This window comes from Crocodylus porosus, unplaced genomic scaffold (assembly GCF_001723895.1).
Source record: "Crocodylus porosus isolate Cpor-Errol unplaced genomic scaffold, CroPor_comp1, whole genome shotgun sequence".
Taxonomy (NCBI): domain Eukaryota; kingdom Metazoa; phylum Chordata; order Crocodylia; family Crocodylidae; genus Crocodylus; species Crocodylus porosus.
Window position 1 is genome coordinate 24,337,702 of NW_017728916.1, and position 16,944 is coordinate 24,354,645.

At 47.0% G+C, this 16,944-nt stretch overlaps 1 protein-coding gene across 1 annotated transcript in view; it reads left to right on the forward strand.

Moving 5' to 3' along the window:
- Positions 1-1,647: 1,647 nt before the first annotated feature.
- Positions 1,648-16,944, forward strand: part of LOC109310855 (non-histone chromosomal protein HMG-14A) — a 33,139-nt gene continuing 17,842 nt past the window's right edge. Inside the window, exons 1-3 of the mRNA XM_019536185.1 lie at positions 1,648-1,776; positions 2,750-2,757; positions 4,119-4,125. Coding sequence (XP_019391730.1) covers positions 1,648-1,776; positions 2,750-2,757; positions 4,119-4,125 — 144 coding nt within the window. The remainder of the gene's footprint in view (positions 1,777-2,749; positions 2,758-4,118; positions 4,126-16,944) is intronic.

Here is a 16,944-nt window from a genome sequence, read left to right on the forward strand (position 1 = left end):
TGATGCTTGCAACTTTGCTTTGCTTTCTGTCTTCCATTTATGAATTTGTAATTGTTACATAAATTTGCCATGCACTGGAAATGTTACTTGGTCAGTTATGTGAATTGGTAAGGCAGACTTTGCTGGTCAATCTCTATAACTTACTATAGGAATATCAAACGATGCAGATCCTGGGGCTCCTCCCTGCTGCAGGATCTTTCCCTGGTTGGGCTTACTACAGATCATGAATAAGCGTGAGAACAGTGAACAGGCTTGGTAGCTTTTATTAGTGACCATCAACGTAGCCGCGCAGTGGCTAGAACTCACCACGCCTCACGCGCCCTAATGGTGCACGAGACCGATGAACCTGGCTGGTGAGTAGCTTCTGGGGTTTCAGGTCGCCGGGATCAGGCGGGTCTCTGCGTCCTCCTTCGGTTGGCCACTCCGAAGGCCGAGCCGTGTCCGTAATAATTTGCCGTAAATAGTTCCGAGTCCGTTAGACGCAGAAAGGACCCTGACAATCAGGTGAAGACTCCTTTTATAGCCTAGGTGACGTGCGGTGGTGTAATTGCGTGAGGAACCTTTCGATAGGCCCATGGCACTGACTGACTTGTGCTGGACTCCGCCTTGTGGAAAGTTCTAGCTACCGCTTATCTCTTACATTGATGGCAGAAAAACAACTACGGTCTGCCTAGCAACTGTTACATAACTCTGTGTAACTTTTTCTGATTGGCGAACGTGGCCACTTAACAAACATAGTGATCACAACACTCCCGAGCTGGACCCACAGACCCAGTGGCATTTATAGTGCATCTGGTGGCAGTGGCAGTGCTCCAGGGGCAGTGCTGGGGGTCTAGCAGTGGTGGCAGGGGTCTAAGTACAGTGGCACGGCCAAATGGTGGTGACAGGGGTCCGGTGGCGGCAGGGATCCACAGGCAGCAGTGGGAGTCTGGCAGCTACAGGATGAGCGAGGGCTCTATCTGCACAGCCCTCACTCGCCCCTCCCTCACCTGCCACTATGTCCATCAGGGCCCAGAGGCCCCAAATTGTATGACAGGCCACACCCACTAGCCCCATCACTCGGGCCAACGAGAACAGCTCCTCAGGCCAGATCTGGCCCATGGGTCATACATTTGACATCCCTGACTTCCTAGATCCCTGTTTTCTTATATGCCTTGCCATTGTCATGCTCTTACATGCTTTTCAGTTATCATGCTCCTGCACGTAGGTTGAGGGAATTGGCCTGGAAAGTCATCTCTGTTTTCCAATGTGTTTATGTTCTCAGTAGGTAGCCAGCCTAAAATAAGCAGGGAACTTAGGGCAAAAGAGGTTCTTCATCATTCACCCCCAACTCTGTGCTATCTGTTTCAAATTAGTGACTATTTTTGAAAAAACTAAAACAGAGAGGTAAAAAAATTACTATGATGTGATTAGGCGTTTTACTAAATTTCAACCTGCAACTTCAAGACAGCCATGTTTGAAAATGTGAAAGGATGACATGAAACAACAGGGTGAAAGTGACAACCCTGGCTTTGTGATAAAGCAGCAGTGTGTAAGGATTTAATTTTGTATATTTTAAAATCATGTAATAAATACACTCTTTTCTTCTCTTTTTGCTGGGACTGCTATACCAGAAGGGTGAGCCAGTCTGCCCAGGTCCTTGAGCACATGGACGCCAAATCAGAGGCAAAAGTGAAGTGTACTTTGGACGACATTGTCACAGAGATGCAAAAGAGAGACACAGATGAAATTCAGCTGTTGCTACCATGGGAGCGGAGAATCTTAGAGAAGATAATGGTAAGAAAGGCCACGGAAAGGGAATGGCAGTGAAAGCACATGGTGCACTTGTTTAGAATGGTCACAATGAGAGCTGAGCAACAGCAAGTCCCTTGGTGGTCACATGACTCAATGAAGACTTAAGAGCTGGTCCTTAGGCAGTGGGGCTGTGCGAAACGACACCGTTCTGTTTCGACTTGCATTTCCACGTTTCAACGGAACAGAGTTTCATTTCAAATTTCATTTCAAATCGAAACTGCTGTTCCATTTTGTTTTGTCAAAACAGTTTCGCTGTTTTGACACTGTTTTTCGACATTTCACCTGTGGGCTTTAATGGGGAAGCTCAAAACAGCCTATAACTTTGTCATTTATGGCCTGATTTGGATGAAACATGCAGGACTGGTAGCCCCTTCTGAGGGTATGAAGCCTTCCAAGTTTCAAGGAGGTAGGTGCAGGAGTTTCAGGGAAACTGCACCTCAAAGTCTTGAAAGCAAAAAACTCATGTCACATGTACATGTTAATTCACAGTAGGGTCAAAACTGCAGGCCTGCTAGGCCCTGCTAAGGCCACGAAGCCTGCCAAGTGTCAAGGAGATAAGTGGAGGGGCTTGGGGAAAACTGCACCGCAAGTTGTGGACAAGCAAAACTCATGACCTGGGTGATACTGTGTGTGTTAAGGCACAGCAGGGTGAAAGCTGCAGACCTGCTAGCCGCTGCTGAGGCCACAAAGCCTGCCAGCTGTCAAGGAGATCGGTGCAGAGTTCTGAGTTCTGGGGCCCTGCACCTCTGCCTGCTGACAGGCAAAACTTGTGACATGGGTGCTTGTGGGACCGTGTCTGTCTTGGGGCACAGGGGGGGTGAAAACTGTAGGCCTGCTAGGCCCTGCTTGCCAGCTGTCAAGGAGACAGGTGCAGGGGGAGTCTGGGTTCTGCAGCCTGCACCTTTAGCTGCTGACAGGCAAAACTTGTGGGTGGGTGACCCTCTGTGTGTGTTAAGGTGCACCCTCACTCAACTGACACCAAGGCAGAAAGCAGGGCAGTTCAAACTTTGCAGTTTTTCCATCCCGCTCCCAGATCACTGGGAGTGGAAGGGACCTCAGGGAAGGATGACAGTCACTGGCCAGCTACACAGCCAATAATGAGAGCACTCCTTGCCCCCCCTTCCCCCTATTAGGCAGTGTCCTGCGCAGGGCCCTATACAGCTTCTGGCACAAGTATGAGTGTCCATGTCTCTTACAATACCAAGTCTTGATCGGGCAACTCAGTCAATTCAAGCCCCTGCTCCTCCATCTTCTCCTGTACACTACAGTCACTTATGGACTTGTCAGGAGGCAGAATTGTCAGTGGTTCTTGTGTCATTTAGTGACTTCGGCCAAATAAACCCCTCTCACTTGATGCCTGTGCAGGGTGTCTCCAAACATACAAAAAGGGTTGGGAGGGGAAAAGCCCAGATTAAGGATCAACAGAGACAAAGGAAATTAGGATACCATATGAACTTAAAACTCTTAAAGCTTTCAGGATGAGGGAACTATGAATGCAGTATTTTGTGTCTGTCTAATTCAATGGATTCAACAAAACTCTCTGTGCTTCCCAAGTCTGGGGAAAGAAACACACTATATTTACTTGCATACCATGCTGCCTTTCTCCCCAAAATCAGCCCTCCAAAATTCCCTGTCTTAACCAAAAAAGATGTTTTTTCCCCCAGAACTAAAGCTTTGGAATGCTATAATACAGCTGCCAGGGACTGTCCTTTCCAAGCCACATGAAAGGAAGGGCATAGTACACTACAGCAATGGTGCTCAACCTTGTGGCCCCACAAGCCGGATTGGGCCCTGAGGCCAAGTGCTGCCCCCTCCCTGCCCGGTGTACTGGGATTGGGCCCTGGGGCCTAGCACCGCCTTCTTCTCCCCTCCATGTGTTGGGATTGGGTCCCAGGGGCTAGCACTGCCCTTTCCCATTCACCTCACATTGCGATTGAATCCTGGGGTCTGGCACTGCTTCTTCCTACCCCCACGTGCCAGGATTGGGCCTTGGGGCCCAGCACTGCCCTAGTCCAGCCCTGTGTGTTGGGATTGGGCACTGGATCCAGCATATAGGGCTTGGGGCTCCCCATGGGTGCAGAGATTTGTCAGCAGGAGAACAGTGCCATAGTTCCCCCATTGCCAAATTTCCAGACCCATGGGAAGCCCTGTGGGCCTGCACTACAACATCGCAGTTGGTTTAACCCTGTCACAACCAGTACTAAATTGGCAACAGCTTTTGGCTGAACAGGCAAATGCCACTGCCAATTTGGCAGTGGCTGTGACTAAGTTAAGCCTGTAGCTCTGAAAGTGCAGCTAAAGAGTGAGTGGCACTGACAGTCAACTCTGCCCCTTCTGCCTTCGGCTAGTATTGAGCCATGGTGAGCCCATGCTGTGGCAGTCAAGATTATGAAAAGAATCTTTTTTTTCTCTTCAATTCTGCCTTCCCAAAACAAGGTGCACATCTTATTCGGGAGCGTGTGGTATGTGAGAAAATATGGTGTTGTGTGACTTCAGTAAAAACCACTCAAGCTCTAAATACTCAAAAGAAACTGTTCATACATAATCTGTGGCCCAATCATTTTATGTCAGAATCCTTGAGCAAAAGATCAAATGCTGAATACATTTGCAAAAATTGTAAGCAAATAGACTTATTTGAGATGACGAGACAAAATTATTTAAATTTAATAATTGAATAAAAATTGTTTTTCCAGTTCTACAGGTGTCAGAGAATTAATGTTCACATATACAAATATGAAAATAAATGTATAAAAACAGTATTACAGTACTTGTGAATTATATTCAACTAATTATTTTTTATGATTTATAAAACTTTTAAGATTGGTTCAGGTTACAGACTTAGTGGAAAGGGGATGACAGTTTCTCATTCCCTGACTCACCACAGTATCCTTATTATTTCTTATAAAAATACTTTCCTTAAAAAAATGTACAGGTTTCACAAGGCAATGACAGAGTTCCTGCTTCATTTATCCTACTAGTGTCCCTTTTGAGTCACAGTCGTTAGACTAGGCCACCTTCCCTAGACTATCAACTGCGTGTCTGGAAAGATTTGCAAACCAGTGGCAACGTATTTCACTTTCCAGTGTTTTGAGAGACAGCTTTCCATCTTACACTTATGAATTTGTAATTGTCACTGAATTAAAAAAAATAGCAACAACTGGATCTCAAGTGCTTCTTCTTGGTCTCAAATAATCACTACACTCAGTGCCCATGTTTTCTGATGGTCATTATATTAGCTGTTTCTATTAAGAACTTGTATTTTAGACTAGATTCAAAAATAATTATCAGAGTACATAAAAATTGTAGCAAGATTTTTTTCCCAGTTTTAGCGTACATCTTTTTGTTCACTAAAGATGATACAGAGATTTTAATCTGTCTTTATCATCACTGCTTGATTAGTTTAATGCCTTGTTTGATAATGACCCTGTAAATTGATAACAAGGCTTATTTGTTAATATATTTTATTGGACTAACTGCATAGTTAGGAGAGAAGCTAAATTATCTTGGATACAGCCTAAGCTGAATACCAGATAAAGTACCTGCTTTTTTCCCCAGACTTGAGGAAGGCCATTTGTGCCTGAAAGCTTGTTTAATATCTCTCCCAACTATACAATTGGTACAATAAAAGTTACTACCAAATAAACTTTGTTTCTTGCATACTCCTTGTACCATCGTGGCTGTGTACCAACAACACTACTAATTTGATGACAGCTTTTACATTAGTCAAAAAGTGGATGTTACTGTGTTGTACATGAGACAATACTTTAATAATGAGTTTTTTCCCCAAGTTTGACATGTCTTGCCTTTTTTTGTAATGTTGATTTTCTTTGCAGGAATATGTTTAGAGATATTTGCTGAACAGGTCCTGGCATGAATCAATAAACTGATGGTGCATACCTTGAATGCATTATTAAGTGTGAGGCTTTTTTTGCAATTAGCCTGGAGCTCAATAATTTAAATCTGAAAAAAAAAATAAACAGCTGGAAGCCAGGTGTGCCATGCTGGCCTGGAATACTCCCTTCTTTATAGTTTACAATCACTGAATTCTTTTAAGCATAACAAGTAGAGGGAGCGTCTTCTTTTTGGGAAAGTAGCCCAAGCTGTGCACCACTGAGTGCCTTACCTAAAAGGTTCAACTAGCTAATCTGAACATGATTTTGGTTCATCTAATGGAAACTGAAACCTGGAGCAAATCACACTATCTGAATTAAATTTACCCTTCATTAAAAACTAAGAAGGAACTGAATTGGTAACATCTGTATATCAAGGCCTCAAAAAAGCGATTTTCCTCAGATTGTGTCAGATATGATTATTGAATTCCTGACACTTTTTGCAAATAGAAAGCTGTTCCTGGAGAAGTTGCTATGCTAGAGATCTAGTTTTCTCAGGTGGACAAACTCTACACTTCTTACCTGAAGCTCCAAAGCAGTGGTTTTGAAATACGGAATTGAGAAAAACATAGGTTTTGTTTTCTTCTACCTAGACAATGTGTTAGAAAGAATGAAAATACAGAAGAAAAATGTATAAGTTCCAGTTGTATGGTCTTATGTATAAGTTATGTATAGTCTTCATAATCTTAGCCATTTTTTTACTGAATATTAAAATCACAGACCTGAAATTATCCAGCTTGGTAGCTATATAGGAATTGTGGCATCTGAACGGCCCTACAGTAGATTCATCTCTTATCACAATAAGCTGGTGCTGTTATTTAGCATAACACCAGATCTAAACACTGTAGTGATCACTGCATTTTCCTGATAGGACCAGCCAATAGTAAAAACTGCAATGCAAGTGAGAATCCAGCTTCTCAGTATTTCTATGCACACCACTGTAATTGTTTCAAGAGTGGCATCAGGCACTATCAGAGCTGGAACCAATGATTGTTTCCAGATTTCCTGAGGTATCTTGAGCAGAAATTGAGATATGTCTTTGTCCTGGTTACTTGGTATAATGAACTGACAAATACTTAAATATCATTGTATATCATTAGGGACCTACCCAAATCGTGATTCCATGGATTTTACAGAAATCATGAAATCAGACAATCGCTGCAAAATCTGCAGGGAAAAAAACTTACTAAAAATAAAGTGTAGTCCTCCTAGTCATGCAGCCTGACACAAAGGAGGCTGCTGGCATAAAAGCAAGGAAGATGGCTGCAGCCCACCACCACTGACTGGCTGAGAGGGCTGTCTGTTGTGCAGCTCTTTCCCTCTCCACCAATCAGAGGTGAGAAGGCACATAACAGACAGCCTTCTCAGCCAATCAGCGGCAAGGGGTGGGACCATACAACAGGCACTCCTTTCCACCAATCAGTGGCGGGGTGATGCCACTGGGTCCCCTCAGCCAATCAGAGGTGTGGGAGGGCCCCAAGATAACCCCTTGAAAATGGCAGCCCCGCAAATTGCCAGCTGCCTGTTCAAGTTGGGTACACCCCTATATGTCATGTAGATAGCAGTAACTGACAATTAACTATCATTGCACTAGAATATTGTGTTTGACTTAAACAACAACCTAGAGAAGAAGATGCTGTCCAGCAAAGTAAAGGGCAGGGCACATGCCCATGACCACCTTCTCAAGGAGTAAATATGCAACCCAACACTGGCAGCTTGCTGTAACTTTGCAGATCCAGAATGGTTCCCAGTAGAGTCTGTTCATCCTTGCATGTCACAGGGCAGGCCTGCACCAGTAGGAGTTAAAAGCCTACAGGGCAGAAGTTTGGTGAAAAGTGCCAAGACATTTGGAACATCCTGAGATGGGCAGCATCCGTACAAACTGATATCACAGATAAGGAAAGCATGGAAGATAATACAAACAAGCGCAGAAGAATACATACAAAAGGTATGTAGGAATGTTGTAATTAAATAAGTCATCATCAGAAGCGAATTGTAAGGTGCATGACATCATACAAGATTGGTTGTATGTGACCAGTGATGTGAGCTTTATGTAAGCACCTGTAAAAGCAAGTAAAATAGATACGGTAAAATAAAAACACACTTTAGATGTGTGTTTAACTCTGCAATATCCCTGCTGTCAACTAGTCAGATAATCTGACTGATAGTAAGAATAAAGGTTACACTACCTAAATCCTAACCCTAACCCTGAATAGCTGCATGCTTATTTGAATCACCATGCAATGAGACCTAAATGGCTCTTGGAAGCAACAGCAATCCTGGTGCTGTGACCTGACTATAAAGCAACAAGCTAAGGAACCACTGAGGTCTCTACATGCCGCCTGACACACCTCATAACAGAGGACCATGACATCTTAATCCTTTGCCTGGCCATGGTTAACCCTTGCCTGTGACCCAGGATTATGTAGACTACACCAGAAATACAATCAGGTCCATTTTTGTGTGGGCATGGGTTTTTTGGACGCTTTTTAGATTTTTTTCTGGAAGCTTTTTTGACACTGGGCTCCGATTGCATCCTTGGCCCATTATTTGGCCCTGAGGTGCCATCACTGACATTTAAAGGTGTCAGGCCTGAAAGCAGAGGAAGATGAACATGTCTTCATTGGTTTCCGTACCACAGCCCCGATACCATGAATAACTCCCTAAAAAAGTTGCAGCTTACAAAGCCATCTGGCCAGTGGGCAGACTCATTCTCTCTGCTGACTCTGAACATAATTTTGGTTTACCCTTTGCTCCTAGGTACCTGGAGAAATGGGGGCATGCTCGGGCAACCACAGGTCATTGGATACAGGAAGGGGCCAGAGCCCTTAACTCCCATGGAGGCCTTGAAACGCAGCAGGCCAGTTGAGGCAGATGGCTTTGGGTACATGCTGCTGCTTTAGGCTAGCATTGAGCATGGTCTGTTGCCTTGAGACACCCTGGTGATCCTTGCTTATAATTGCATTGGCACCTAAGCAATGTCACCCTGATCCACCTGATCCCAAAGTGGAGGTGGTGCCTGTTTATTGCTGTGCAAGGCAGTCCAGTGGTCTTTGCTTGCCTCTTACAGCAAGAGATGATGGTTCCTGATGACTCTGTTTCATGGAGAGGGCAGGCATACTACAATGGCTCAACAGTGCATGTGGCTCTTCCCTAGAATGTCAAGGAACATGTAATGGTGTACCTCACAACCTGCTACAACCACCTTGCACAGTTCAACTGGGACGCTATAAGGGGTGCGATTGACAATAGTCAGACAAACTTCTAAATGCTGCAGAGAGGTGACCACTGCACCACCAAAAATGCAAAGGGAACAAGCATCCTTCCCCTACCTCTTCTGTCTTGAGGGGGTCAGCCAGCCAGTATTGTACTTTGAAAGAGCCCACAACTTTACAAGCTGTACATGGTGTGCTAGAGAATCATGCTGGGGGGGCCCAACCCCCCCCTTTGGGGGGGGGGGCTGCCATTGTGTACAAGTCACACTACCTCCTCCCTGCATCAATTCTATACCCCATCATCTTCTGCTGTAAAACAACCCTGGAATATATGAATTGACAGAAAGACCAAAGTGCAATTGAATTGCAGCTAGCAAGGGATGTGAAAGGTAACAAGAAGGGCATGTGCCCCCCCCTTGCCCTTGTGGGCTGCATTCCTATCCCCCCACCCCATGTCCCTGGACAAGCTGCTTGCAGCTCTGTCCTGCTTTGGCCATGTGCGTTGTGGTGCAGGCAGGGAGGGGACAAGACTCAGCCCAGGGAAGAACGCACATGGTGTCAGGCCACTCCTGGGCCAGCTGCAGTGGGACTCGCAGTGCAAAGCCCAGCCCACAGAGGGAGCCACCTCCACCAGGCACAGACTGGGGGGCAAGTGCCCCCTGGGGCTTCCACTGGGGTACACACCATGGCAAGAGGCCCCTCCATACCTCCTGCCACTGGATGAGCCGCCTGGTCAATCCTTGCACCACATGCCTGGCCGGGGCCCCACTCACAGGGCTGTTCCTGCACTCTGTCCCTCACTGTGGGGGCCTTGATCAGGCCCCTGCCCCTTCCCCACCACCAACTGACCTGCTGGGCTGGGGGTGGGAGTGCACATGCACATACATGCGTGCTCTGCCTTCCCAGCCCAGGATCAACTGCAAGAGGCTCTGGGATCCACCGGTTGATCCCAGTTGACCGGCTGGTGACCACTGGGTTAGATCAGCAGTGGGCAATTATTTTGGCTGGAGGGCTTGATTTTGGTGAGCTGTTGAGGGCCACATGGGTAGCTCCACTCCTTGACAGGTGCACTGTCCCCTGGTTGCCATCTTAGGACAGGCAGTCCTGTCCCTAACTCCTCACCTTTGCCACCTAAGGTGCCTCCCCTTGCCCTGGAAGTACTCCTTTGTGGGGGCTGGGGGATTGCCATCCTGAAACTGGAAAAAAAAAACCATATCATATAATAAAAAAATCAAAAATCTACTATAACTTATTTTAATTTTATTTTAAAAATGTTTTTGGCCTGATTTATGTGTGTTTCCATAGTGTATCTGGAGGCAATTACTTAATAGCCTTACTTTTGTATATTGTGTGGGGAGGTAAAGGATTGTATGTGGGGGCTGTGTGGTTGGAAAATGGGTGTAAAGGTGTAGTGGGGTGTTGGGGGTGTGTGGGGGTATGGTGGGTGCAGTGTGTGGGTGAGTGTAGGGGTGGGTGTGGAGGGGTGTGAATGTGGGATATGTGGTTAGTGTTGAGGTGTGTGGGAGGATGTGGGTGTGAGTATGGTAGGAGTGGGGGTTGGGAGTGTGTGTGGGGGCTTTGTAAGGGTGTGGGTGTATTTGGGGGTATGGTGGAGTATAGGTGTGTGTGGGAGAGTATCAGTGTGTGTGTGGATATGGTGGAGGGTATGGGAGTATGTGTGGCTTTGTGTGGGGTTATGGTGGGGCATTGGGAGTGTATATAGGGTCATGGGAAACTGTGGGTGTGTGTTTGGGGATATGGTGGGAGGTGGAGAGCCAACCCTGCCTGTCCTGTCCCAGCTGCAGTGCGCAGTTCCCAGCTGCAAGGCTGGGACCCTTATGGCAAGGCATGGGGCCAGCCCAGCTTGTCCTGCCACCATGTGGTTCCTGCTGCAGGGCTGGGACCCACATAGCACAGCAAAGAGCTGGCCCAGCTTGCCCAATCCCAGTTGCAGCATGCAGTTCCTGGCTGCAAAGCTGGGACCCACATGGTAGGGCATGAAGCCAGCCCAGCCTGGCCAGGCCCGTCCTGGCAGCATGCAGTTCCCCACTGCAAAACTAGGACCTGCACGGCACAGTCACAGAACCAGTGCTGCCCATTCCATCCTGGCTGCAGTGCACAATTCCTGACTGCAAGGCCAGGGCTCACATGGTGTGGCACAAAGCCAGCTTGGCTTGGCCTGGCCCAGCCTGACAGCACATGGTTACTAGGTTCAAGGCTGGGATCTGCACAGCATAGCATGGAGCCAGTCCTGCCTATCCCATCCTGGCTGTGGTGCGCATTTCTCAGCTACAAGGCTGGGACCCACATGACATGGCATAGGACCAGCCCCGCCCATCCCAGCAGAACACAGTTCAGGCTACATGACCAGGACCCACACTGCATGGCACAGGGTCAACCTGGTCCGGTAGTGTGCTAGAGTGCCAGGAGCCACGGGAAGTCCCGTGTCATCAGGCTGGGCCAGCTCCATGCCTCCACATGGTGCTCCTGGCACTCTAGCCAGGGGTGGCACATGGAGGCACAGAACCAGAGTCCTGTGAACCCCATGGAGTGGGGCAATCACTTGTGGTCCACCCCCTTCCCTCCTGGCCCATTCTTACCTGAATTTCCACCCTCAGACACAGGGAGGGCTGGAGAACAGCCACAGGGGTGCCAGGGCAGAAGCCTCTGCTAGGCAGAGGTGGGGTGTGTGGCAGGATAGGGTGAGGCTGGGTGGGTCAGGTCAAGATTGGGCTTGGTCATGTCACAACCAGATCCCAAGCTGCTTGGTGCTACAGCCAGTGGCTCCTGCTACAAGCGCCCTGTCAGTTAATAATTGTTTAAATTGTAGAGGGGCTACAGGGGCCAGACAGAATAGTCTGGTGGGCTGCATCTGGCCCACAGGCCATATTTTGCTCAGACCTGAGTTAGATATTAGGAAAAATGTTCTCACTAGGACAGTAGTAAAACACTGGAACAGGTTATCCAGAGAAGTTGTGGACTCTCCATCCTTGGAGGTTTTTAAGACTCGGTTACACAAAGCCTTGGGTAGGATTGATCTAGCTGGGGATGGTCCTGCTTTGAGCAGGAGGTTGGACTAGGTAACCTCCTGAGGTCCCTTCCAGCCCTAATTTTCTATGATTTTATTGAGTTCACTAAAATGGAGGACCAGAGGGAGCCTGGACTGACTTTTGGGGCAGACATCAGCATTTTTAGAAGTCTGGAACAGGACAAGCAATGCTGTGGCTGCTTGGAGAGAAACCTGAACTGCCATGGTAGTCTGCACCAGTAGGCCAAGTGGCTAACCTGATGCTTTGAAAGCTGCTTGCTTTCTCCCTTCCTAGTTGGCTGGCTTGCAATGCACTGCTTGTAACAAAGTTTCTTTATCTACTAATGAGTTGTTTGCATGGGAGTGAAAGTCATCACAGCTACTTTCTAAGTGCCGGATTTAAGGCAAAAAGCCAAGGGCTGGCAAAAGTGGTATATTGTCCTAACATCTGGGCCTGAAGCCAGGAATAGTGCCTTATTAGGGGAAGCAGGCAGGGTCCTTGTAGCTGTGCTATTGTGTTTTTGGTAGGGGGGTAGATGAGATGTTAAGTGGGCATAGGTGGGCTTAGGAAACCAAAAATGTGATTGGTGGAACAAAACCCACCAATCAGAGACAGTGAGGGGAGGAGCCAAGAAGAGAGTCTGCTCCACCTCTACTCCAAAGGGGTGGGGGGGGGCAGGAGTGAACTTAATTGGGAACTGCAGTTGCAGCCCCCTGATTGGTTCATTTTCAATCTGGGGGTGGAGACACGGAAGGGGATATAAGCAGCTGTGTGCTAAGCAGGTGGCACAGTCGGTGAGGGACAAAGAAGAAGCAAGAGGTCCTGGGGCCAAGTGGAGCTGGGAGAGCTGCCCAGCAGGCGTATCTGGCTGCCCAGAAGAACCCGAAAGATTCCACTGCTGGATGGAGTGGCGGGGGATGCAGGCGTCGCTACACAGAGGGTCTGCGAGGGACTAGGACCCTGGGAGCTGCAGCAAGGTGGCTCAGGTCTCCAACCCTGGCACAAGACCGGGTTGTGGTGCAGGCATCACTGCACAGAGGGACCCTGAGGGACCAGGACCCTGAGACCCATGGCGAGGTGGCTTGGGTCTCCAACCATGGAGTGAGGCTGGGCATGGGAGCCAGCGCTACTGCGCGGTGAGTCATTACGGGGCATAACACCCTGGAGGAGGGGCCAGGCAGTCTGGGACCTATTGTCTGCAGTGGGTCTACAAGGGCCCTGGATATAGAGCAGTCCCTGAGCATGGAGAGCACTATTCAGAGTGGCATAGCCCTGGGCATGCACAAGGCGTCTCAGGCCAACAACATCCCCTTACAAGGGTTGAGGCACTGGGACATGTGTGTAAGTTACGCTGCTCCCCTGAGGCCTGGAACTGAGCCCTCCCCTGGAGAAACATTAGCCAGGCCAGGGCAGCTTATGGACAACGTCTGTGAGTTAGTGGGCAACAGGTCTCCCACCGGGAAGTGACACTCATGGGGAGATAGCCTAACTAGGAGAGGCAGGAGGGAGGGACCCCTAGAGAACTCTTTTGCCTCATATTCTGCAGTGTTTTATTGATTGTTTGAAATGCACGTGCATCTTTGCAGTGTTTATTAACTATATGCCTTTGTCTTTTAGAGTGTCACTTATTGTTGTACTGACCTATTCATATCAGTTGGATCATTATTTTTACCTGCTTGTATATGGGTATGTACATAGTTATAGTTCTATATACATGTAACCTGTGAATATACACCTTGTTTCTTATATATTAAACTTGTACCAGGTTAAGACTTTGTTTCTGTTCTTCCTCTATTGAGACACAATAGGGGGGAGGGAACTGAGTAGACTGCAGTTCCTGCCCGCCCCCCCACCCCCCAAGACAGATGCCCCACCAGTTTTCCCTTTCTACTGGTGAGAGGGGGGCACTCACTAGGACACCTGGGTTACATGGGTAATTACCTCAGTACTTTGCATTTGGTCCAGGACTGGGTCTGATCATGGTCATCTCGTCTCCCTAGGCCACCATTTCCTTTGCGATCCACTTGCAGACTGCCTTGTTTCTGTGGCTGGACTAGAGTGCCTGCTGGTTCTGTATCTCATCCCAGATGGTGATGGGCAGTTACTACCTTCTCCCTGCTTCAGTTGCTGCTGTGCTTGTCTGTGGTGCCACACATGATATATGCTGCACATGCAGGTGTTCCCTGTGCTGCTAAGTTGCAGCATGGGGGATGGGAGTTGACACCAGGAGAACCTGGTGTCAAAAATACATGCCCAAGAAATGCAGCACATATGGCAGTAGCATGCAGTACCCAAATCCAGAGCTTGGCTGGCTAGAGCCACGCACAGGCTGCTAGCCAGGCTCTGTGCACCAGATCACTGCTGCTGAACCCCCAGGAAGCCTCCAGGATCCCGGGTACGGCTGCTCCCAGCCTACCCTACCCCACCCGGGTCAACAGGCTGTGCCAGAGTGCGCATGCAGATATTCCCTAGGGCTGCTACTTGTTGTCCCAAGGGAAACACGCATGTGCGCTTCCTTCCTGCTTGTGGGGTGACACCCACAGAGTTCAAGAGAGGCAGGGAGTGGGGCCAAAATGGTGCACTATAGGATGCCCGGAGGACCAACCAGCCTGCTTGTCCCACAGTGATACTGCAGGACAACTGTTCAGGTATCCTTAGTGATAGCATGGGACAAACTCTTAACCCACAAACCATTCTGGGGCTTTGTCCTGCAACAACTGACAAAGACATCTGAACACTCGTGCTTTGGCCTGGGAGACACCCTTGTCTTGGGGGGGGAAAAATGCTGTTCATAGCTAAAGAGACAGCGTCAGCGCCAAACCTCATTAATCTGAAATCGTTTTTGTTCAATGCCTGGGACAGAATACATGCATAGTTATATCCTTGTTCACTTTTGGCCCAAGTGATTTGGCATCTTTCTGAGTTATTTCCTTTATCAGAAAAAAATTGATGACAGGAATGACAATTTGTGTGTGTGGTGGGGGGGGTGCTCATATGCAATCCTGTTTATTTAAATTTGTGTATACAAAATTCCTTTTCCCTAAATCCAAATAACAAGTCAATTTCCTTACTCAGAAATCCAAAGCTGCCTTTCCAGCAAGTTCGTTGCCAAAAGAAAGTCTCTCTCCCACAGCTATATTCATGACTACTTCTCTCGTTTTCTGTTAGTTTTCTGTCTTTAACACACACAGCTGCAACTAGTCCAGTATTTGTAACCATCGGGAAACTGTTCATCCCACATGATTTAACTTATTGGCCTTGTCATATGGCCAATATCCTTAGACAGTAGCTTCCTACTGTTCCTAGCCATCCCTGTATAAAGGAGGATTTTAATTGCCCCCTCCATTTAGCCTGAAGGAAGGGTACTTAGCATATCTTAGCTTTAATGAGGTCTGTAATCATCTATAGATCAAGGACCTGCTTAATGGTAGCCACTAACACTTCTCAGCATAATAATACAAAAGTTCACTTCTCTTTCAATAGGGTAATCTAATGATTATTAGGGGAAAATTCTTGTTTAATGAACATTTTTAGAGGGGTTAGAAGATTTTGTAAAAATACAAAGGCATCAAGGAAAGGGAAAGCAAACATAACGTAAAATTTAGCTGTGGTATTATACTTTAATATATTGTTTAAAGAGTCAGCTACATGAAGATATTGTACTTCCTTTTGATTTGAGTAGTTAGCCAAAAAATGATCTTGCAGGTTGTTTCAGCCAGGAGAAAGTGGGGATGAAATCCATTGCTCCTTTTATGCAGTCCTTTTATTTACAAAGTTCTCTTCCTCTGAACAAAGGAAACATCAAACAGTAACCAGGAGGAGCAGGAGCCTTTTTGGAGCAACTAACAAAAGCCTCCAAAGGACAGGACTGTTACCTCTCATAGAAGGGGATGAAAAGTTAATGATGTCTGGTGTACAGTCTCTCCAAAATAATGCATCATTGGCTCTAGCGTGTGAGCAAGCTCAGGCTCTCACCCAAAATGTCATCATGGGAATGATTCGGCAAGCCATGATGGGACAAATTCCCATGGAGGCAATCAACCCGCTTCAGCCCCATGTAACAGAGGAAGAAATAGCCCTCCAGCCCTAGTGGAGATTAGTTAACGCTTCGTACAATCACCACCAGCAAAGATTGCAGTTATTCCTTGTAACTGTGGCAGGGAAGGAAATTAGAACAATCCACCCAGTAGTCCCATTAGGATTACAACTTGATGATAGCCCAGTGATGTACTCCAGAGATCATAACACTTGGGCCTGGCAGAAAGATAATGCATGGAAAACAGTAAATGTAAAAGGGTGTAGGAGAAAAGGTTTGGGTTATATATCTGTGAAGACCAAGCACTGGAGAAGCATGATGAATGTTTTTTCCCCACAACCTGGGAACAAGTCTCACTGTTCCTTCGATGTTATCCAAGAAAGGGAATCTGCTATTGTTTATGTGAGTAAAGCATGTGTGTACATGAGAACAAGATGTGATATTGTATTAATTAATGTATATTGGATTCAACCTATGGTGCCTTATATTAATCGCTGTTTCTGTAATGTAACCACCATTGTTACTTGTGATCTTAAGTTTACTGTACCTATATGGACCATACAATATTTGAATGCCTACCCTGAGCTCTACAAAGAGGTGCCACCCATTTTACTAGGAATGGGTCTCATCGCCGTTAAGAAACTATTAACTCATCCCTTTTTACAAGCTGAACTGCAAAGACTCAAAACTTTGGGAGAGAATGGCAAACTTGAGATTCAACACCACAATCAGGAGATCTCTAAGCTAGCAGCTACTGTTAAGAATGCAGGCCATCACTCCTGGTGGGAGGTTTTGTTTGGATGGAGTCCCAATGCAACAGGACTTTTAAATGTCATGCTTCACCCCACTGTAGTAATTAATAGTTTTCAAATTGGTCTGATACTACTAGTTTGCTGGATCCAGAGACTGATGCGACGATTGCAATGGATAGAAGATCAGAACCAGTACCATGGAGCAAAGATGTGATGGGGATACTCGCT